General features: G+C 38.6%; 1 protein-coding gene across 1 annotated transcript in view; it reads right to left on the reverse strand.

Moving 5' to 3' along the window:
* PATJ (PATJ crumbs cell polarity complex component) overlaps positions 1–23692 on the reverse strand; it is a 165357-nt gene that overhangs the window by 39801 nt on the left and 101864 nt on the right. The window contains 6 exon segments of the mRNA XM_032217300.1: positions 3738–3810; positions 10267–10344; positions 18223–18236; positions 18835–18872; positions 18875–18943; positions 18946–19029. Coding sequence (XP_032073191.1) covers positions 3738–3810; positions 10267–10344; positions 18223–18236; positions 18835–18872; positions 18875–18943; positions 18946–19029 — 356 coding nt within the window.

Genomic DNA, 23692 nt, shown 5'->3' on the forward strand with positions numbered 1-23692 from the left:
AGCATGTTTAGGTGCTACACAAATCCAGGAAGACATTCTGTTTTAATTAGTGCAAGAGATTGTACATTCAAACACTAGGAGAGAGTTCAGTGATAAATTAAAAGAATTTTCAAATCATATCAGGCTCACTAATTATAATCTATTCCTGGCCATACTTGTAGAGACAAATAATAATGCAAAGAACAGCTTCAACTACTTATCACCAAGGATTATGGAAATCTTCAGAGAAAGTTGAAGATCCTAGAGATGTCAGTGGCAATTCTGTTCATTTTTCAAAGAAGGCTACTGACAGACTGTATGACTCTCTCTCTCTGTGTGTGTGTGTATACAAACATATACATATATATATGTATATGTATATGTATATGTATATGTATATGTATATGTATATATGCATACACGTATATAGTGTTGAGAGAGATTTAGTTTCCATCAGCCTCAAAGTTTAGTCCTGCTTTTTCACCCTGCTCTTTCCTTATTAGAGCATGTTTGTGTGTGCGCATTTGTGCATGTGTGCCTTCAAATCAGTGTTGAAGTCTTCTTGGCAAGATTTCAGAATTACCAATTTTACCATTGCCTCTTCCCTAGACTGGAGAGATAAGTCCACTTATCTGGCTTTGTGAAGGAGAATTCAATTACCCAAATTAACTTTACATTTTCAGCACCTCTAGGGCTACTGAAGTACCTGGTAATCGGGCTGAACCTTACTTATTACCTTAGAGAAAGCCTAGTGAATTGGTGAAATGCTAGACAACTGGAAAAAGTTTTCCTTCTCTTCCCAAAGAGGAAAAAAGAGAATCCAAGAAATAGAAGTATAGCTTCTAAATTTTTTAAAAAGTCATTGTACTTTGAGTTGATAAGACCATTATAGTACTTTGTCCAATTTTGGAGCCTCTAAGGCATCCTTAAATATTTAGAGGACTAACCAGTTCAGAGAAGGGTAACACAAATTATTATCAAAATAGAAATTAAGTACTAAGAAGGTATGTTCTGATGATTGAACAGGAAAATTATAACATTTTTTCAAAATCTGCTTCCATCATTCTAGAGCATGAGATCCACAATAATGAATTAAAGTTACAGGAAGGCAGATTCTGATACAACATTACAACATTTCCTAACAGTAGACCAGTTAGATGGGACAGCCAATTGCTCTGAGAACTGACAAACTCAAATAGACTATCTGGAGTCCTTTAATTTACATCAGTGCACCAAGCAGCTTGGTTGAACTTGAGGGACAAAATGACTTTTTCCTAAACAGGATTCTATGCATGTGTCTGTGGAGATTCGCAGTCATCTAGGTCATGATTATCCCAAATAATCATTTTCAAAAGACAACTGGACTTCAGTCATATGGTCATTAGCACTCATTCTAAGAGTCATTGAAGTCACTTAGATGTTTATCTGCTTTCTCTGTATGGTCTGAGTAGTAAACAGCAGATAGATGTTGTCCTATCACTCCCATTCTGCTCAGAGAGAGCTGTTCAATCTTAATGTAGCTTTGATTGCTCTTTCAAATCAATGGTCCTCCCTTGTCTAGAATGTGGACTTTGCTATCTTCCAAAGAGTAGTCTTTGTCTTTCAAATGCAGATGGACTGATGAATCTTGTCCTGATGGGCTTGTTCTCCTATGTTGTGACATGAGTTTGTGAAGTGGCTGTTTCTCCAATGTACAGATCTGTACATGTTTCACTGCATTCTATTGCATATATCACAAGCTCAGTTTGTGTTTGGGTGTTTATTCTTCTATGTATGATTCCAGGTATGAGGAAACCTTCGATAATGTGCTCAGAGGTAGTTCCAGGCAGATTCTGGAAAGTGCTGTTATCATTTTCAGCTGCTTTCATCCATTTTGCTGCCATTGCTCTGTCTTTTGTCATCTTCCTCCCACAACCACATTACACAGTTGCTTTTTTACTTGGTTCCTTCTTCTCTGTTCGCACTGCCGCTGTGCTCTTTTTTTTAATCCTCTCTGCCTGCTGGCACTAAAGAATGCACTGTCAGAGCCAGCCAGTAGCTTTCTCCAGCTGCCAACAAAAAAAGCTGCAGTTTTGTACATACTATATCTTTGCTTCTTCAAACTATGATTTCTGGTTAAATAGGAAACAAACATCTGATCCAATAGAGAACTATAGTCTTCTGTAATGCATGTCAGAAAATTGTGCTTGGTGTAGAAACTGACTTTAAGAAGACCAATATTCAGTTCATTCTGGATAAGACAGCAGCAATTATTTGGAAATTTGTCTGAGTTTCATGCAGGTGGTCGTTGAGTTAAAAGGTAAAGGTTCCCCGCACACATATGTGCTAGTTGTTCCCAAATTTAGGGGGTGGTGCTCATCTCTGTTTCAAAGCCGAATGGCTAGCGCTGTCCGAAGACGTCTCCATGGTCATGTGACCAGCATAACTAAATGACGATGGCGCACGGAAGCTGTTATTTTCCCATCAAAGGTGGTTCCTATTTTTCTACTTGCATTTTTACATGCTTTTGAATTTGCTAGGTTGGCAGAAGTTGAGACAAGTAACGGGAGCTCACTCAACTACGCGGGGCTTGGGATTCGAACCACTGAAGTGATGACCTTTCTGATTGACAAGCTCAGCGTCTTAGCCACTGAACTACCACATCCCTAGTCATTGATCTGCGACCGCTCAAAGTTTGATAATGCTAAACAAGCGGGATTTATGACTGGTCCTTGGAGTTATGGCGATTGCAGCAACCCTGTAGTCATGTGATTACAATCTGGGTTCTCAGTGCCAAGCTCTTGATTACAAAATCACAACTAGCTGTTGTCACATGCTCATGATTTCTGATGTTTTCTGCTGGCTTCCCACAAGTCAAGTCAATGGGGAAGCAGGCAGGAGTCACAAGTTGCTTTGTCCTACTGCTCCTTTTTCATCTACCCTACTCTGTACTGCCTGCCCAGAGCCCTCTCCTGTCATCCATGGCAACTATCTGTTCACAACTCTCAACTGCAAGTCTGCTTATCTAAGACTCCTGCTTCTTCCTGAATGACCTAAACAGTTCTGCAGCTACATTGCCAATTGGGACTGCCATCACTAAATGATATGATAACACAATTTCTGCTTTACAGTCATACCAGATTTTCTGGTTCCACTTGTCATAACCAAAAGACTACCTGAATTCAAACGATATCCAGTTCTTGCTAATTATACAATATGGAATAGTCATAAAAATCTACAGAAATTAAGCTGGGCATATTTGACAATGAAATTATTTTTATGAATGTACATAACATAGTCATATCATGTTTGAAAACTTACATTGCATGCTATTATTATTTATCATCATTGACATTTATTATGGCTATCCACACCCGAAGACTCTGGGTAGCTTATTGACAGTTTGACTGCCTCCTTCCTAGGACTGGGGAAAATACATTTTAACTCCAAAAGAAACTTTGCCTAAATATAAGTTTTACGGTATTGCTACTATCAAATGAAATAATTTTGACTTACTTTTCTTAATCAATATAATATCATAAATGCATGTTTTTTGCCAATTCATCTCTGCCTTTAATGGCTCTTAACTTATATTATGGAAATGTTCATTCATTGATTACCTAGTAATCACCTAGTAACTGTTCTTCCTGTAGCCAAAGGATATTTCTAATGCTCACTGTTAGGGGAAGCGGAGGATTTAATTATATACATGTTTGGGATTATATAAAGCTAATTATGATTAATTGTTCTCATTAATAACACATTGGAAAGCATCTTACCTCATTGGAAGACTGAGTGCAAGAGGGTAATGGAAAAGGAGCTACAGCCATCTGGTTAAATGCATCCTCATTGCTAACAGTCAAGAGAAAAAATAATTGATTAGTCAAACTAAAAGGACAACTCACATTCAATCTCCCTCTCTGCCCTTCTCTGGTGAATTATAGTTGTTTCTCATATTTACAACTTCCTTTCCTCTGTGACTCACAAAAGGGTTTTAGGTCCTTCATTTCAAAATACTAATCAAATTGAGATTGCTATATCATCTGCGTTTAATACTTGCCTCCAAAACAACAACAACAAAAGCATTTAAAAAGCAAAATTAAGAATCTATTGCTGCCCCTCCATGCTGCTTTACAGCAAGGTAGGTACCATTATTTGGAGAAAAGTAACTCATTTCCATATGTTCAGTTGCAGACAATTAACACAAGACCCTTATGACAAAACAAGGAATATTTTCCAAAGGATAATGTGGATGTGCAGAATAATCTATTTCAAAAGGTCTTCCTCTATGGATTATTAGATAAGAAGTTGGAAAAAAGATTTTGAATTCTGCAATGAGAATTTTATATACCCAGAAACGGAAAGATATTCCAGTCCACACCACAGAAAAATGAATGGGAAAAATGATGGAGCCAGAAGAAATAGCAAAATTGACTGCTTTGATCAGAGAAAATAAGATATCCAGCTTTGTTTCTTCTTGGAAACTGCTTCTGGACATTGAGCTTGAGATAGAAAAAAATGAACTCTTGATGTTGGATTGTGCTGATTTGTTATTATAGAAATGGCCAGTATTAGTTAACTTGGTAAAGTTAAAAAGTTGACTTTGAAATTTTATTCTGTAGCAATAGCAATAGCACTTAGACTTATATACCGCTTTACACTGCTTTGCAGCCCTCTCTAAGTAGTTTACTGAGTCAGCATCTTGCTCCAAACAATCTGGGTCCTCATTTTACCAACCTGGTTCAAAAAGCTAGGCTATGACATATTTATATGAACTAGTGGGCCAGGTGGGTGGGGAAATAGGCAAATGGGAGGAGCATCCTTCAAGTTATGGGTAGAGTGCCAAACATCTGAAATTACATGACCCCCAAAGGTATTGCATTGGCCATAATTTAGAGTAAAGATCCCTTTTGTTCAGCATCATTGTAGTTTAGAACAGTTACTAAACAAACGGCCATGATAAATACTACTTTTTTCTCAGAATGGTTATATTCCTTTTTTATTCTCAGATGGATGGAAGGCTGAGTCAACCTCAGATGGATGAAAGGCTGAGTCAAATCCCTGGGGGGATTTGAGCTGCAAAATTGAAGGCAGCCGACAGCAGAAGCAACCTTCAGCACTGCACTCTAACCACTGAGCCACCAAGGGTCTTAGAGAAAGGAAGGAAAAGAAGACGATGGTATTTTAAAAAGAATTTAAAAACACTGGGGCACTCAAGAATAATAATGGAAGAGTTTTAATACAAGGAAATTAAGTTAAGGAAAGATTTTTAGAAATGGGAGATGAAACCTTTTGCAAATTGAACAGGCAAAAGCATTCTTACAGAAAGGTTTTTTAGAACTTTTTTTTAAAAAGAGAATACGGTATTCAGTATTCAGGAACTTGTTTCTGCCAGAAAACACAATGGCACAATGGGCAACAGAATAGCTATCACAAAGAAAAGAAGCAGGTTGAGATGAAATTTTGCTATGTTTAAATTTAATAGATTTAAACATATTAAATGTATTTAATACATTTATATGGTCACCCATTTTATTTGCACGAGTCTTGGTGGCTCAAGAAAACAGAAGGGAATTATTGTATAAATAAAGAACCAAAAACTGAAAAACAGCAGAAACAACATAAAAGCCCAGCAGCCAAAAACTAAAAAATACTGAGCTACTTAAAGCTGCAGAGGTATTAGCTGAAGTGTCAACAGCTCTAAATTGATAAATGTGGACAGAACTACCACACGGGCTAGAGACTGGAGAAGATCATTGTATATAGCTATGCTAAAGAAGGGAGTTGCACGGAAAGAAAGAATCTAACTGAATCATTGCAATACTTCTCATGCATACAATGTTTTGAATAAGATCTTGCACAGAAGAAAACATCCATGGTTGATGAGAGATAAGATAAATGAGTGGACAGAAGGCCATGAGATCAGATGCCTAGCTTTAGTTGGATAAAGGAGAGAGCAAGAGTGTTTAAGGAGGAAATTAACCTTTGCTTTATTGATGCAGCAAGCCCTTTGATCACATAGATCATGTCAGAAACTGGTATATATTAAGATTATGGATGTGCATTCAAGATTTCATTCAGAAATATCTTGAATGAGAATATTGTAAGAGCTGAATTTGAAAAAATGTTGTAGAATGAGTCAGAATAATAATAATAAAAAAGGAAATAAGGGAAATCAAACAGGAAACCATTAATCTCCAAATCTGTTTATAATACAGCCAAGGTAAACATGGCAAAATTGGAAGAAATTGAATCAAATGGGAGATTTTCAGCCAGATTTAGAGGATATAGGTTTATCCTAGACCTTAAGAAGAATTAATAGATTGATTCTGGAGAAAAACAAGCGGGCGGGCTACAGAGGTGGGTTCCTACCAGTTCGCACCTATTCAGTAGAACAGGTTCGTCAAATCTACCGAACCGGTTAGAAGAGGTTCCACCAATGGACCCGGAAAGCAGGCCACACCTACAGAAAGGTTCCAAAAAATTTTGAAACCCACCACTGGCGGGCTAACTGTTCCTTTGAGAAATGATCAACAGCTAGAAATTCAAATATTTCGAGCATCTGATGCAAATGGAAAATGAAAAGTGGAAAATGGAGTAGAAAAAGCAAGACTGAGAGAAGTATAAAAAATATAATGAATAAAACAAATGAATGGAATCAAGGAATGTCATTAGAAAAACTATGCATATTCACTAAAAACATATGACTTTATCCAATGGCTATAAACTAAATTTGGACATGAGGTTCTAAGAAGGAAATTAAGGAAATATTAGACAGACCCATGATGCAACCCAGTCGTTCGCTTTGATTCATGACTCCTACTTAATGAGCAGCTGGCAATAATGATGAGAAGGGAATTTGCACAGTTTTGTGTGTCAGTCTGCCTGTTGCCCTGCTAAGAAGCACTCATGCCAGATTGGAGTACTACAATTGCACTTTACATAGAGATGCCCTTGAAAAATTCTGGGGGGGGGCAGCTGTTTTAAAAATGCACAGACATGAAAAAATACAAAACACTGACGACGAATGGAGCGATTGTGGACTGTTAGTGCAGTCCTTAGAATACTAAGACCATTCGTTGCTGATTCAAAGAGTGGAAGGAAGGAAGGAATATAGCTTTCATATGCAGAAAAGTTTTATCTACTGGAAAAATCAGACAAAAATACATTTCACTTGAAAGTCAGTGATATACATTGAGAACAAAAAGCACAACATTTATCCATGGCAAGATGAACAACTCTTTATTGGGTTGCCATTTTGAGCAGCAGCTGCATGTCTGGGGTGACTAATGTTTAATGTATTTCTTGGCATCTGCCATTTCCCATCATGTCCACTATCTCCTTCCAATTCCTAAATTTGCCAAACAACAATGTTAGTGATAAGATGGAATTCTCATGAATAGAGTGATAGTAATTAGGTTTCCATCTTGACATCCTACATGGGACTCCTTTTGGCCTGTGAACTTTTCTCCTTTGAGGAAATGGACAGAATGCAGCCTAGATTGTCCTCTGCATTTCTTCAAGGCAATATAGTAAAATCCCTGTGGCCGAGTATATTTGCCCAGGTGGTGACAGGGAAATTGCAAACGTCTCACATATTGTAAATTTTACAGACATTAGAATGATTAGATAAATCTACATTGTATCTCTAATAGATAAATTCTTCTTTTGCAGTTATATTCTAATTTAAATACATAAAAAGCAAACATATTTAGAATTATAACAGGACAAAATTTCTTTTGGTCATTTAATTTCTTGCATCATAATCAGTCGCAACTAACACATCCAATTCTGTATATCTTTTTTGCCATGCTTTGTCCCAACCTATTTCCCAATTAAGCAGCAGGGAGTAAACTTTTGTACATGACATTTAATTTTCAATAACTGTGTACAAGAAAAAGGAGGCTGGAAGCAAGATCATTAATCACCCAGTCCGGAAAAGTCTTGAAATAAAAAGCAGAGAGGGTTTATTTTAATAGTACTGTTTTTCCTTTGAAGTCATGACCTGTCCATAGTAGAGTTTAAGACAGGGGTGAAGTGCTCTAACGTCTGCTACTGGTTTGCTTTGCATGCACATACGCTCCATTTGCCTGAACCGGTAGTAAAAAATGCTACCAGTTCTGGCAAACTGGTGGTTCCGACAATCAGCTGTGCGAAAATCAGCTGTGCGGTACAATTTCACATGACACAGCTGATTGTCAGAGCTACCAGTTTTCTCAAACGGTAGCATTATTTTACTACCGATTCGGGTGAACCGGTAGCATTTTTTACTACCAGTTTGGGCGAACCAGTCTGAATCGGTAGCATTTCACTCCTGGTTTAAGATTAACTATATATTAAGATATATTTCAAAACAAACATATGCAAAGATTAACTCAGCAACAGTATTTACTTGGTATTATTCTTTCTTCAGTATTAAAATCTGAGTACTGGAAAGAGACTCAGACACAGCTATTCTTCCATTTTTTTTTCCAAACAAGAAATAAAACTAGCACTGATGATGTTACCTAATTTGGCTAATGAAATGTCTGCAAGAAAACAAATAAGCTCAGAGAGTACCAGGGACCCCTTATTTCAATCCTGAGCTACCAATATTCTCCTTTATAACACGTGTAGACTAGCCTTCAACAACTGGTTGGTAGGTCCAACAAATCTGAAAGTATCAAGTGAGAGAAGAATGGCTGTTTTGACCTTTACCTAAAAAGATTATTTTTTCTGGCTAAAAGCAACATACACAATACAAAACAAACAAACAAACAAACAAACAAACTTTTCCCCAGGTTTTTTTTTGCATTTTTCTTCAACTGCAAGCCATTCAGAGTTGTTACAATATGTAACAGGTAAAACACATGATAGAATAATGTAAATGACAATAAAAATAGAAGGTTATTGTTTACTTAAATAAGTAAAAAAATTTAAAATGACACAATCTATTAAGTCAAGAAAATCCTCTCAAAATAAATTGGGTTTGAATACCAATCCACCAGACATGTGGCTAGTCTGATCTCCAAGAGGAGGTTATTCCAGAACGTGCTTCCACCATTCCTCCAACACTGGAGGTTTTTAAGAAGGGACTGGACAGCCATTTGTCGAAAATGATACAGAATCTCCTGCTCGGTCAGGGGGTTGAACTAGAAGACCTCCAAGGTCCCTTCCAACTCTGTTATTCTGTTATTCTCACCACCATGGACTCCTTCACTTCAAAGAAGTATGGGACCACCAGCACCTGCTGCCTACAAGATCTAATGGGCCAATACAATCCTGGCTCTTCTGCAGATACACAACTAAGCCTTGAATGGCTTGAATGCGCATGCCCACGAACAACTTAACACTTTCTAGTTTCAAAAATAGGGAGGGTAAATCCAGCTGTTTACTTATTTCTCCATCCCAGAAGCTTTTTTTGAGAATCCTATTTTGAAGACAGCAAAGTCCACATTTTGGACAGAGAAGACCCCTGGTTTGAAAGAGGGATCAAACAGGCCATCTATGTCAAAATTAAACGGTCGCCTCTCAACAGAAGGGAGAGAGACAACATCATCTATTTCCAGTCCAGAACACAGCCCTTTCAACAGTTCCATGACGTCTCCACACCCATTTGCAATACTCAGGTGACCCTGACGACATAGATAAACCTCCAGGTGGCCTCAATGGCTTGCTAAAACATGGGTGTCAAACTCATGGCATCATATTGCTGCCACATGACATTTCACAACTTTTTTCCCTTCACGGAGCTGCACGTGACGCATTTGGCCCATGGGCCGCCAGTTTGACACCCCTGCGCTAAAAGAATGCAATTGACCAGCTGTCTGCAATAAATCCTTCCATTCCTATTCAATCCCAGAGCAGAAGAAGTTTCTTAGATGAGAACAAAATGTCTTCAAAGAAAAACCCGAAAGTTCAGTTGCCTCCTGAAAAAGCATCTTTGGGATGTATTGACATGTTTATATTTCTTTACTAAATTGGCCTATTAACCACAGTTATTCTTCCTCCACTTTTCCTTCTTTTCTAAAGTACAGCTGCATGATGAAGAGTTCTTCAAATTCAAAAGCTTGACTATGCAATACTCAATTAGCCTAATGAAGTTACTGCCTCAAATGAATTTCTGACTTTTTTCTCAGCAGAGCTAAAATGACAGCCTTCACTTTTGGTACAAAATAGTTACTAAACATTTAAATATTTTGCCCTTGACTAAACATGTTAGCAGCTTTCAGCTTTATGGCAATACTGAATCTTTTATTTTTCACTTCCCAGTTCAGGCCATTAATTCTTGACCTCATCAGCCCAACTGTTAATGATTATCATTCTTACCGTATAAATACCAGTTTGACCTTTGATGGTGCCGTCTTAATTATTGCAGAAGCATTCTGGTGACTTCTCCCATAATATCTGGTTATTTATCTGTGTTGTAAAGAACATTTAGAGCAGTTACCAATTAAAAAGAAACAAAAGGTCCTCTATTACTTTGTAATTTTATTACATTGTATAAGCTCTCCCTCCCTTTCTCTAAATCTTATTTTGAGTTACAGCCAAAATAAAGAGAAGCAAAAGGGCAAGGTGGATGAAGAGACTGTAATTTCTTCCTTGAAAAACAGGATGTTTCTGGGTTTTTTGTTTTTTAAAGCATTGCATTAGCCAATCACGTGAATAATGCTGATAATCAACAGGAAATAATTATGTCATTGATAGCAATTTGGGGAGTAAGATTGATTGCATCAACATAATTTGGGGCACATGCCGCTTCGAACAATATCACTGAATGTATTAGAAATGCTGCAGAATAAAGATTTAAATCTCCAATCCAGGAACCTATTATATTAAGTCAAGCCATATTGGAGCTTTACCTTAGTTTACCATTTCTAAAGTCACAGATCAGCATTACAAAAGAGATGTACGTACACCAGCAGCTTTAGTAAGACAATGCGTACAAATACACAAAAGACAAAAAACAGTTAAGACGAATCTTTTTCAAGGCATTTGCTTAGAAATTTGAAATCACGGCAAAATTATAAGCAAAACAAGTTTTAACTTTTAGGTATGTCTTTACAAACACTCACAGGTATGCTAGCAGCTTTAAAAAAATCTATTTTTTGTACAATTACATTTCTGAGAGAGAGAGAAAGCACGCACAAAATGATTGATTTAATGGACCTATTCGCATGCAAGATGTGTATTTGTATGTGCATATTATGCATCTTATGACACTGTCAATTAACAAATCTAGGAATAGAACTTTAAAGAAATTAAGGTTTTTTTGTTATAGCAAAATTTAAAAAATACTCTATAAGTTGGAAAATATCATTTTCTAAACACCAAAGTCAGAAAGAGCTTGAAAATCAAATAGTACTGTTATTTTCTATAGCTAGAAGCCAGAGGTGGTATTCTGCCAGTTCGCCCAAGTTCAGGCGAACCGGTAGCAGCAGCAGCGGGAGGCTCCGCCCATCCACACAGATGTCATCATGAACGCTCTGTGCATGTGCAAAAGGTTCTGTGCACACGAGCGCTCCCGGTTCCGAACCGGTAGAGAAAGTAAGAGAAGATCATTACTGCTAGAAGTGCTGTTGATGAAAGTGGGGAATTACGTAAAATTAATTGCTGGATAGTTTGCAACGATTTTGGTAAAAGTGATTCTTTTCAAGACTTCTTTCTAAGCTCAAAGTTGTACCTTTTTACATGTAAGCAAAAATCCTTTCACTGAAATTCTCCCATGTACCTGTGCCAAGGGTATAAGGCAGGGTTGTCAAACCCGCGGCTTCATATTGTTGTCACATGACGTATCGTGACTTTCCGCCCTTTGCTAAACTGGGGTGGGCCTGGTCAGTGTATGATGCATCCATCCCATGGGCCGCGAATTTGACACCCCTGGTATAAGCCAAACACACTGTTCATTTTCAACAGCCAAACCTTATGTCAGAGATTGGCACATTAAGCAGCTGCAAACTCTCAGGTATAGATTTAATCAAATACAGGTAGTCCTCAATTTATGACCAGAGTTGAGCCCAAAATGTATGTTGCTAAGTGAGTTTTGCTCCATTTTATTACTTTTCTTGCCAACTTTATTAAGTGAATCACTGCATTTGTTAAGTTAGTAACATAGTTGTTAATTGAATCTGGATTCCCTATTGACTTTGCTTGTCAGAAGATCACATGATTCCCAGAAGACTGCCACCATCTTAAATAGATGCCAGTTGCCAAGTGTCTGAATTTTAATCACATGACCATGGGGATGCTGCAATGGTCGTAAGTGTAAAAAATGGTCATAAGCCCCTTTTCTCAGTGCCATTGTAATGTTGAACGGTCACTAAATGAACTGTTGCTTGTCGAAGACTACCTGTAATGCTTCCAATGAAAAGTCAGAAAGTTGATCATTATTGACAGGATGCAAAGCTACTTTATTACTAATTTTATAAATTGTGAATATGAGTTCCTAAAACATAAACACACACACACACACAGCATGTTGTAGTTTCTTCTGAAAAAATAAACACTCAAGTACTTTGACATTTCTTGCAGGCTTCATGGAAGAATGAACTATTGTTTACTCTAACACTAAATCTACTGATTTAGAGGCAAGTGAAACGCAGGTAAATAGGAAAAAGAAATAGCAATGTTCAACAGGAAATAAGATAAATGAATGAAACAGAGTGGCTAAATTATGAACAAAAATTAAAAACATTATTTAACCTAGACAGTTCCAATTGTAAGCAACAATTGTAGAGCAGATGGCATCATAAATATTTCCCTGAAGGGGGATGTGGCATGTAAGATAATGAAAACTAATAGGTGAAATTTAAAGAAGAGGATGTTATGGCTGTTTCCTGAAGGGTGCTCTATTAGTCTGAGAAATTATTTCCTACTAAACAGTTTGCTTTCCTGTTCTAAAACTACTTAGTTTAAACAGGGTACTCAAGGTTAACTCTTGATTTCTGATTATTTTTGGTCTTATGTTTTTCAATAATGTTTACATTTCATTAATATTACTTTCATCCCCTGGAGAAAATTTAAGCAAGAATTAATATTCTGCCCTCTGAAATGAATCTTTTAAAAGTTTTGTAAATGAACTACGTATAATTAACAGGTTTTTAAAACAGGTTGATTTAATTACTTAATTACAGTAGTCATAAACAAGAGTATAGACAAGTAATTTGGAAGAGAAGTATTTATAAAAAAATAAATCATTACATTACTATTATTGTTACAGCTCTCTTTTTAAAATATTTTTTCTTTGAAATAAGAATAGTTTGCAATGAATCAGTATGGCTGTTGTAACCCACAAGCTAAACTTCTGCTAATGCAGAAATATAAGCAGGAGTTTATATGTCAGGTTTTGAACAGGAAGTTTAAGACATTTATTAAAGAGCAAGTGAGTTGCAAAATCAAAATTTCCCAAGAAATGTGTAAGTTAAAGTAGTGGTGAGATTCGGCTGATTCGCACTGGTTCGCTAGAACTGGTAGCTAAATTTTTCTGGAGTGTGGCGAAGCGGCAGAAGTGATGGGCAGGAAGTCCTGCCATACCCGGCAAGGGGAGGAAAAGAGATGACAAGAGGAGCTCCTCCCTCTCTCTATGACAGCCATCTCTGTCATTGGATAAAGCAGGATGGTGACTCAAGGCAGTGAGCACCTCCAGCTCCAACAAAGTGAAAGAAGGGTTCCACCACAAATCTGCGAAGCCCTTATCCGCGGAGACATAAGCGCGAAGACTAATTCACGCCGTTCGAAGCGCTAAGGAAAAACGCGACCCTACCGTGATGACATAACCGCGGAGGGCAAATCCGCGAATTCCCAAGCACTCGTACCCTAAACCTAACCCTAAACCTAACCCTAAACCTAACCCTAACCCTAAACCTAACCCTAAACCTAACCCTAAAACAACCCCCTAAACCTAATCCTAACCCTTACCTTAATTGAAATCCGCTTTCTGCCGTGGCACCGTTTTAAAGCGCCCTTCTGTTGCCGCGCTGTTGTCGAGGCGGTGATGACGTCACGGCTTTAGCGACACGATTTTATCACCGCTATTTTGACAAGCGCGGTTTTGTCGTGCCACGGAAAGAAGAAGAAACGTGAGAGCACTGCCTGTCTGCATCTCCTAAAGGTCTCTGGTTTGACACGCCCACCCACTCTGCCTCTTTCTGTGGCATCCCTCCCACATTCAGGGAGGGAGCAAACGACAGAATGGCAACAAAGTTAGCAAAAATGTGCTAGTTTTGTATCCATTTGGAAACTACTTTTGGATTTATTGCTCACAAAGGATAGAAACTCTGATTTGCAAATTTGATGACTAGATCTGTTTTGATTATAGAAATATCCTGTAATGTTATTGCTTTAGTTTGTTCTGCATGTTCTGCATGTTCTGCCTTTAATTTTTGTTGAAACTTAATTTAAGAGGCAAAGTTATTATATATCTGTACCTGCACTGAAGAAAGTTGGAACTTACACTTTTTCTATATCTTTTTTATATTTCTTTTCTTTTCTTGTTACACCTTTAATTTTCTCTCTCTTGCTTTTCTCCCCCATTATTTTGTATTTTATTCATTTTGGAAATTTAATAAAGATATATTTTAAACATGCAATGTGTCTTGACATACCTATCCATATCAGTCTTGTCTAATCTGTTAATTTTTAATATATTTTTGCTGCTGTCTGATAGTTGTCAAGATGCATTAGATCTACTTCAGCTCCCGTTATCCATCAGCTCTTATTAATTTTAGGAGACATGATCAACATATGCAAAGACTCCACAGGGAGATTGCAATACACGTAAATAAGACAGTTCTATATGATTGCTCCACAGAGTTGAAATTATACTGAAAGGCAGTTATTTGCAAGTGTGAAATTTCTGAAAACGTTGAGTATTTTTCTAAGTCTGAATTCTTTTTCTGTTGGGAGAAAGAGTGCTCTTAAAAAAAAGCCTGCATTTTTTTTTCATCCAGTGCTTTCAAAGAACCTTCCTTTTTATCTTATTAATGCTTGTCAGACTAGCATTGTCCCCACATAGCAGATGAGCAATTGAAAATGAGAGAGAATAAAAGATTGCCTATCTGTACAAAAACGAACAGGTTGCTGAAATGTATGGAAGGGTCAGAGCTCAGTAGACGCATACAGGAATATGTTTGGTAGAAAGTTAAATAGCAAAGCTGTAAAAGAATGGAGGCCTACTGAGAATACAGACTATGCCCATGAATAATCTGACAAGCTATAAGGCAGTTTTGTATGTCTTATCCATGTACTTTTTGGATTAGTTAGGTACACTCCTACAATTCTTATTGTAGACATGCCTTTGGAAGCTCCACTAAAACAACAGGTCTCTTGGGCTAGATGTTTCTGTCTCTGATCACTGAGTCTGAATTTAAAATAAATCTTGGGGCAACACTTTTTTCATGAGACTGCAATGTCTACATCGTGAGCTAGCTGTGCAAACACCAAGCTAATTATTTACTGTTTTTATAAGACTACCCAGAAGTAAGTTTCAGTAAGGTGTTTCCTATTAAATACCTTTATGACATGGATCCAGGCTAGGGGTGGGTTCCGGCTGCTGCTACTGCTGGTTCGCTCAGGGACACACCTCATGCACTTGATGTGTGCTATGTGTGCATGCACAGTACTAAAAATGCTTCTGTGCATGCGCAGAAACCAAAAACAAGATTGCAGCACCTATGGCACCACCAAGAGAACCAGTTCAGGGGCATGGCAGGCCGAGTTACTACCTACTCGGTTGAACCGGTCCAAATTGGTAGGAACCCACCTCTGATCCAGACTACTTGAAGAACCATCTCACTCCAATGGGATGCTCCCGCTCCACTCAGTCCAGCAGAAGAGACATTTTGCGGGTCCCATAAACTGAGGAACTGCAGCTGGCAGGGTCCAGGGAAAGAGCCCTTTCTGCTGAGGTTCCTGTCCTCTGGAACATTGTGCTCCGAGGTAAAATCTGCCCTCATTCTTTTTGTCTTCTGAAAGGGCCTGAAAATGTCAGTTGGTCTTACCTGAACTGCATGTCTTGAAGCTGGTGTGGGAGGAGTCACATGTGGTTTAATTTGGCCCATTTACCCGGAGACTGATTTTGGCCTAATTTTGAGGCCACTCCCTCTACTTCCTCCTCCTGGCTCCCCAGATTAACCAATGGTCCAGTCCAAGAAGAGCCAGGGAAGGAAGGGATCAGGAAAACAGATAACAACTCCCTCCCCCATGCCTGACTGACCAACAACTAACTCTCTCAGGCCCCCATGCGCAGGGGCGCACAAAACAGGCAGAAAGTGACTCCTCCCAAGCCAGCTTCGAGACATGCAGTTCAGGTAAGACCAACTGACAGTCTCCGAAGCAAGACATGGGAGGAGTCACATGTGGGACATACCAAAGCTAGATGTCCATGGGAGGGAATCAATGGGCCTGAACCCCCAAGTGTCTAGCACTCCTTGGAGAACCCTCCTACCAAAAGAAGACAGCTGTTCATTTGAGGTAAATACACAGTGCCCTACGTTCGTTCAAGCGATGCCAGGACCTTTCCCTTTCCCTGGAAGGTGCTGGACAGAAATCCAGGAGCACCACCTCCTGCCCCCTATGGAAGGGGGTGTTGACCTTGGGCAGGAAAGCCGGGTCTAGCCTGAGCACAACCCTGTTGTCATGGAAAGTGCACAGATCCGCCCTGGTGGATAAGGCATTGATCTCAGACACCCACCTAGCTGTGGTGATGGCTACCAGGAAGACCACCTTGAGAGTTAGGAGTTGGAGAGTTATCTCCCTTAGAGGCTTGAAGGGTGCCTCCGTAAGGGCCTGGAGCACTGTGGGAATGTCCCAGGTGGGAAAGTGATGGATCACTGGGGGCCGAAGATTAGCAGCTGCTCTGAGGAACCTCTTTATGACCGGGTGTTGGGATAAGGGTCTAGCACCACCCCCCCATGACCGTGGCCAATCTAGAGGCCTGAAATTGATGCTGCATGACCCAATGAAATGCCCTGAGCAATGGCACGGGCAAACACATTCTGAAAACTTTCAGAAAGCTCTGGATAAGCTGGAGTGAGGCTAGGAGGCTCTGATTCGAGTCTAGAATCTGCAGATTGAGGAGCCAAGTGTGGCCTGGTGGAACCAGCTGCAATGCAGCCAAAGGCGTCTTCCCGGTGTCCTGAAGACTGGGCAGGAGACAGAGGAGGGGATAGGGGGCTAGCCTCCCTCACAGAGCCACAGGGGGAACCTGGAGAATCTAATTGGACCTCTGGCAAAAGGCCTGAAAGGAGAGAGTGACCTGGATGGGGAAGGACTGATTTCCTCCCTAATCCTCCTGCTCTAGTAATGCAGGGCTCTCTTTCTAGTCGATTTAGAGGTGGCCTTCTTCGAGGTAGTCCTCCCCCTCGTTACAGGGGTAGCTCCATGGGAGGTCCCCTTGCCCAGATCTGAATCCCCTGGAGATCTAGGGGCAGCCGCCCCTGCTCCTCATAGCCTCTGCCATCGCCTCTACTTATAGTCGCTGCCTTCCCACCTCCTCTCACTCTGCCAACCAGCCTGGGCTTCTGCGTGCGGTCTGGAGCTCCTTCGGACTGGTGCTATCCATAACCACACCACCAATCTGCGGCACGAGGAAGCCGGCCTACCGTCAAACCGAAGGGGCCCTCCCTGGATCACCAGCGGAGCACAAGCCTGAAGAAATCCTCTTCTAATCCTGGCAGTGGTTCTGGGTACCTGCGGTGGCTGAAATCAAGCGTGCCGACCTCTGCACTCCACCAGGTGCGTCCCAAGATGACCACCATCCAAAATGGCAAACGCCGACCACGCGGCCCAATGCCGAGTCGGCTCTGACTGAGCCGCTCCTTCAGGAGTCTCCAGAGTGATCCATGATCCCCTCTGATGGTCTAGAGGTTACACGATACAGCACTCTCTGGCAAGCGGCCTGGAGCCTCCCCTTTAACTGCCCAGTGGCTTGGGGACTCCCCTATAGTGCAGCAAGTCCAGCTTGTGTGAAGGAAAAAAAGGTAAACAGCACAGAGACACAAGAGAGAGAGGTGGGAGGAATCACAAGTGGAAAAAAACTAAAGGACAAAATTTAAAGCAACAAATCTCTGAAGCCAAATGGAGAGCCAGAAAAGTACTCCTTCTGGGCTGAAGACTGAGGTTAATCTGGAGTCATGAGGAGGAAGTAGAGGGTGTGGCCTCAAAATTACAGTGTTAATACCACATGTGACTCCTCCCATGCCTCGCTTCGGAGACCCTGACTCCGTCAACTTCCCATTCTGAAGGTGGCTAGTAGATTAGATAAGATCCTACTTTCATTCTCTTTACAGACTGTTCTTTATCTATTTTGCTGTTAAAGTTAATGTTTTAATTTAATGTTTAATGTTTTAATTTTCTAACTTTTCAGTTATCATATTGTTGCTGTAAACCACCCAGTTGCTTGATAGTGAGATGAGAGACATAAATTTAATAAATAATGAGCTCTAATATGGATCACTCTAAAATAACTGAGCACAGAATGCACCTGCAGACTTTAATACTATCCCAATAGAAGGAAAATGTATATAGAGACAAATCTCCCTAATAAAATATATTCACCAAATGGAATTGCTACATTCCACACATATAAATTACATTGTTTTATGGATAGAGGATACTTCCTGGAGATGTCTCTATTCCACAAAACTGGGCAACATATTCCAGATAATACAAGCATTGCCTTGCAAGCAGCAGAACACTTGAATTAACCTGAAGTCTAGGTTGACACATAAAAAATTGATCTGTTTTTTGGACAAAGGAAACAAGTAGAAGGTGAGCTGTTTATAAATTCCCCTATCATACAGCAACTCCCACCATTATTTTTGTTGACAGTTCTCTTAAACAACTATTTTCACCATGCTGTAAAACTATTTGATTAGCCTTTATAGAATCAAAACTTACCTCTAAAAGTTCATCTCCAATATGCATTCTTCCATCTTTCCTGCAGGACCATCTGGACTAATCCCCACAACAAAAATGCTCATGAGGGACCTATCTTTGTTGCCTGCAGGCTGAGTCCAAGTCCATTCTTATCTTTTTCAAGTTCAATAATGTGCAATTCTCCAGGAAGTTCTGCATATCTTTGTCTGATTTTCTCTAAAAAGAGAGAGAGAGAAAAAAAATATATATAGTACGAATAGGAAAGCATAATCTATGTATGCAACATAACCAGTTTGTCATATTTACTCAAAGAAGGGTATCCTGTGCAGAATCCTGCCTAATTTAATCAATCTCTTTTAGAAGGTTATCTCACTGTTTTGGGTGATAACTCAATTGGAAAGGTACAAAAAAATGAAAGAAAATGAATAAAAATGTCATTCTCTAGGTATCAGTTCAACCATAGTTAAATAGGCACTATTGTTATTGAAGAAAGAAAAATTCCAGGGGGGTAGAAGAAATGCCAAAACAATTTTAGGGAAACAAATTGAAAAGCAAGGGAAGTGTGGAATGCAGAAGATAGCAAAGAGAAGGCAACCCACTTAGCAACCATAGAAAGCTAAGCTCTAAGACAGAGTGAGAGAAACAGTTTAAAAGATGACAAGATTGCTTGGCTGCAACTTGAACAGGACTTTCATACCATGGCATCTAACTACTTTTAAGCAACCTGAATTTCTGCCAAGTTTTGCTTGGATGGAGCATCATTGAATGTTCAGAATAAGCAATATACAGTATTAATTTAAAGAATGACACAAGACCACAAAATCATGCTGATGATTTATCAGTGTCTGTCATGACATCATCGGAGAAATGACTCCTCAGAGGAAGCAAACAGCTCCAATAAATTGACTGAGCCACAAGCCAGGTCTTAACAGAACATCTGGACCAGAATTAGTCCCATTAAATCAGGCCTTCTATCTCATGAAGCCTATGTAAGATAAGATAAGATAGATAAGATAACTTTTATTTGTCACTGTTCTGTTTTGCACAATGACTCACATTAAAAATAAAATTCCAATGCCCACTCTCCAAAGAAGAATTATATATATTTAATCCATTATTAAAAAGGCACAATAAAGAGTGTTCTTACTGAATCAAGTCAGAAAGTTCAGATTGCCTAAGGAGCTGCTGATACAGTTCTACAGATGAATTATTTAGTCTGTCATTTGTGTCTCAATAACTGTCGGGTGTGGCACAGCAACCAAACAGGACAGGTAGATACTTCAAATGGATAGTTAGGATTGCAGGGAAAAAAAAACAATTGCAACCAGCCTGCCTTCCACTGAGGATTTGGTACACTGCACGAATCAGAAAGAGGGCTGAGAAAAATATTTACAGACCTCTCACATCCTGGACATAATCTATTTCAACTGCTCCCCTCAGGACACTGCTATAGAGACAAAACAAATGGACATTAAGGTATTTTTTCCCCTGTGCTATACTTGGCTGGACACGTAATTCCCACAGCACTGTCTCATTCTCATCTTTTCTCATCTATCCTATTATCTTCCCCTATTGATTTCTTATGAGTTAATTTTTTAGCAATTGTTTGTATCTTATGATTAATTATTGTGATTAATGAATCATTATTACTGATTTAGACTATGACCTATTACTTGCTGTTTATACGTACACTGAGTGTACGTCCATTCATACTTGGTCAATAAGAAGTCCTGTTCTGTTCTATTCCAATTATCTACTCTACTCTACTCTACTCTACTCTACTCTACTCTACTCTACCCTACTCTATTCATGTGTACAGCGCACACACGCACACACACACACACACACACAGAGCTATTTGAATACATAGCAGGAAATCAATAATGATCAGCAAAGTTTCCAGATTCAGTATCAGATTTGATACTGAAGCTAAGTAAGCTAGGTAGCTAAGATCCTGATTCATTTTGTACTTGAATGCTGATCTAGGACCAGGTTTTATAGTTCTGGGTTTTATTGCTGAGAGCCCCTAAGAATTGTCTTTTAAGATGAGCCATCATCTATCTCTCTCTCTCTCTCTCTCTCTTTCCTCTCTCTCCTCCCTCCCTCTGTGTGTGGTGCGGTGTGTGTTTGGTGTGTGTCTGTCTTTGTGTGTGTGTGTGTTTGTGTGTGGTGTGTTGGTTTAATCTCCCATTCCATCTAAAGATAATAATGTTATCTGCAAATAACATAAAATAAATGTTTCTATAGAAACAGTAAAGTACAATATGACAAGAGGAGAAAGTATTAAATAAAATTACAAATAACGCTACAGTAGAAAAATACACTCAAAATACAAAACTAAAGGCACTCTACACAAGGATTCTGTGTCTGTCTTAAAGCAGGTCTGGGCATCGGTGATTTCTATATGAGGGCTTGTGTTCAACAGCGGAGCTAATTTGTCCTCTAGCTCTCCTGCAGTGTATTGGAGAATAGCAGTAAAATGAATCTTTTTTAAAAAAGCTACTATCTTACGGATACTGAGATCGGCAGATCTAAGCAAAATTGAACCTATTTGGTACTTGGAAATGAGGCCAATAAGAAATTCAAGGGCTATTCTGTCTACTAGGGAGTAAAAGCAGACAAAAATTCCTAGTAAATGGGAATTTTTGGGCCACCACATGTCCATCAAAAACATCAAATAGACATGGATTCTCAAGAGCTAAGCTCAATTTGAGAGACTTTGGCTATATGTTCCTATGCAGCTTATAAGCAACCCATTTTCCCCATTTGTAGAAACCCAGAATATAGTCTTCAGGTGATTTTTCCTCACTCAACCTCATATAAGGTAAAAATTCCCCTCGCAACATATGTGCTAGTCGTTCCCAATTCTAGGGAGGCGGTGCTCATCTCCGTTTCAAAGTCGAAGAGGCAGCGCTGTCCGAAAGACGTCTCCATGGTCATGTGGCTGCATGACTAAACTCTGAAGGCGCACGGAATACTGTTACCTTCCACCAAAGGTGGTCCCTACTTGCATTTTTATGTGCTTTCAAACTGTTAGGTTGGCAGAAGCTGGGACAAGTAGCAGCAAACAATAGGGCAAGGGAGATTATTCAAACTAATAAACAGAATCCAGTTTAAAGAATCCAATTAGTTTTAGCTGATATCATCTGAGTTCAACAGAACAGCAACTATTTCTTAGCCTTAAGATATAGTCAACACTGATTACAGCATGTTTGAGGGTCATTTTAAAGATCCATTGAAAGACTGCAGTGAACAATACTGTGGTGTTGTGTCACTCCTTAGCAAAATACCTTCCACTCTTTTTAATGCATTTCCATAAAACAATTAGCCAATAATCCACAAGGCAGGATGCCCATTTCACTTTAGAGTTCAAGTATCCTATTGAGACAGTGGAATCAAGATGTCCTTTCAAATCAGATTCTATCATGAGTATATTTTAAAACTGAAAATGCAAGTTGTTACTAGCTGTCACTTTTATTCTATCTGGAAACATAATCAAGTCCTATTTGTAGGAGACCTGGACATTGTGGGAAATAATTTATTGTTTTTATGAATGTCATTGCCATTTCGTGACTATTTTACTATTCTCCTAAACTTCATTTATGACATTGTCCATGCTATATCTAATCGAGATATCAAGTTACATATTCAACTATTTGCATGGTATAAATTAGTTATTTCAAATACTTTCTCTTTCAAGTTTGAGCCCAAAAGATAAATGCTATTTATGGAAAATACAAACACAAACATGTTTACCATATCAATTAAAATAATAATAATAATAATAATTTTCATTTATAATGATGTAAATATTTTTGTATATTCTGTTTGATCACCCCCACTAATAAATGAGTCAATATTCATATTTCAAATGGAATCGTACTGAACAAAGCAGAACACTTTCTATGCTACCATTTTCCCTACTAAATGATGATGGTATGAACAGTTAAATATACTGTTGTCAACATTTTAAAAAAACCATAGGAACGACATTGCTAAAAGGCATCATGCATCTATGTAATATTTCATTTGTGTAAAGTAAAAGCTTTTGGATGGGAAGAAAAAATGAAATAGGTAAATGTTTAAGTGAATGTTCAAAGATATAACTTGCTATATTTTAAATCCACAATATAGTTCAAAATCAAGTATGAATAAATCTACCAATACTTAACTATGCTATTTCCTACTGAACTGTTCACAACTGCTACTTGGATAAAAAATGAAAATACAAATTTAGTTGCCATCACTCAACTTCCAAGCAGAATCTTGTTGAAAATTGTTGAAGACTTCTAGAGGTGATTGTGACAATGAACAATAGGTTCATACAAGTATTTTATATCATGCTACTGATTCTTGATTGGAGCTAGTATAAACATAGTTCTAAAGATAATAAAAATTCTCAAGTAGTGCACAAGGACTCTGTGTCCATTTGAAAGTAGCTCTATGATTTCAAAATGATGCTTTTGCCTTCTGAATTACCATTAATTCTGCAGCAACTTAGCACTTTTTTTCATTTGTGCTAATATGGCACAAACTATCTGATATTTTCCCAGTGAAATAATCATTTTAATAGCCTGCTTCACATGTAACACCTACATAGGAATTTTAAACCATATTTTATTGAATATTGTGTTGATGAATATACAGCACTAAGCCCTAATAGGTGAACTGAAAATAAACAACCTCAGTATGTTGGAACCAAGCCAAAGTTTCACTTAACATCACTGTAGAAAAATGTTTTTTTCCCTTGCTAAAATTTATGTCCTGCCTTTCTCCTAAGTGAAAAGACTAAGTGCACTAATGCAAAACTCATAATAACAAGATATAAAACAAAGAAACCTTAGAACTAATTAAGGTATATTTCTGAAACTGATATATA

Source organism: Thamnophis elegans, chromosome 5, assembly GCF_009769535.1.
Source record: "Thamnophis elegans isolate rThaEle1 chromosome 5, rThaEle1.pri, whole genome shotgun sequence".
NCBI lineage: Eukaryota > Metazoa > Chordata > Lepidosauria > Squamata > Colubridae > Thamnophis > Thamnophis elegans.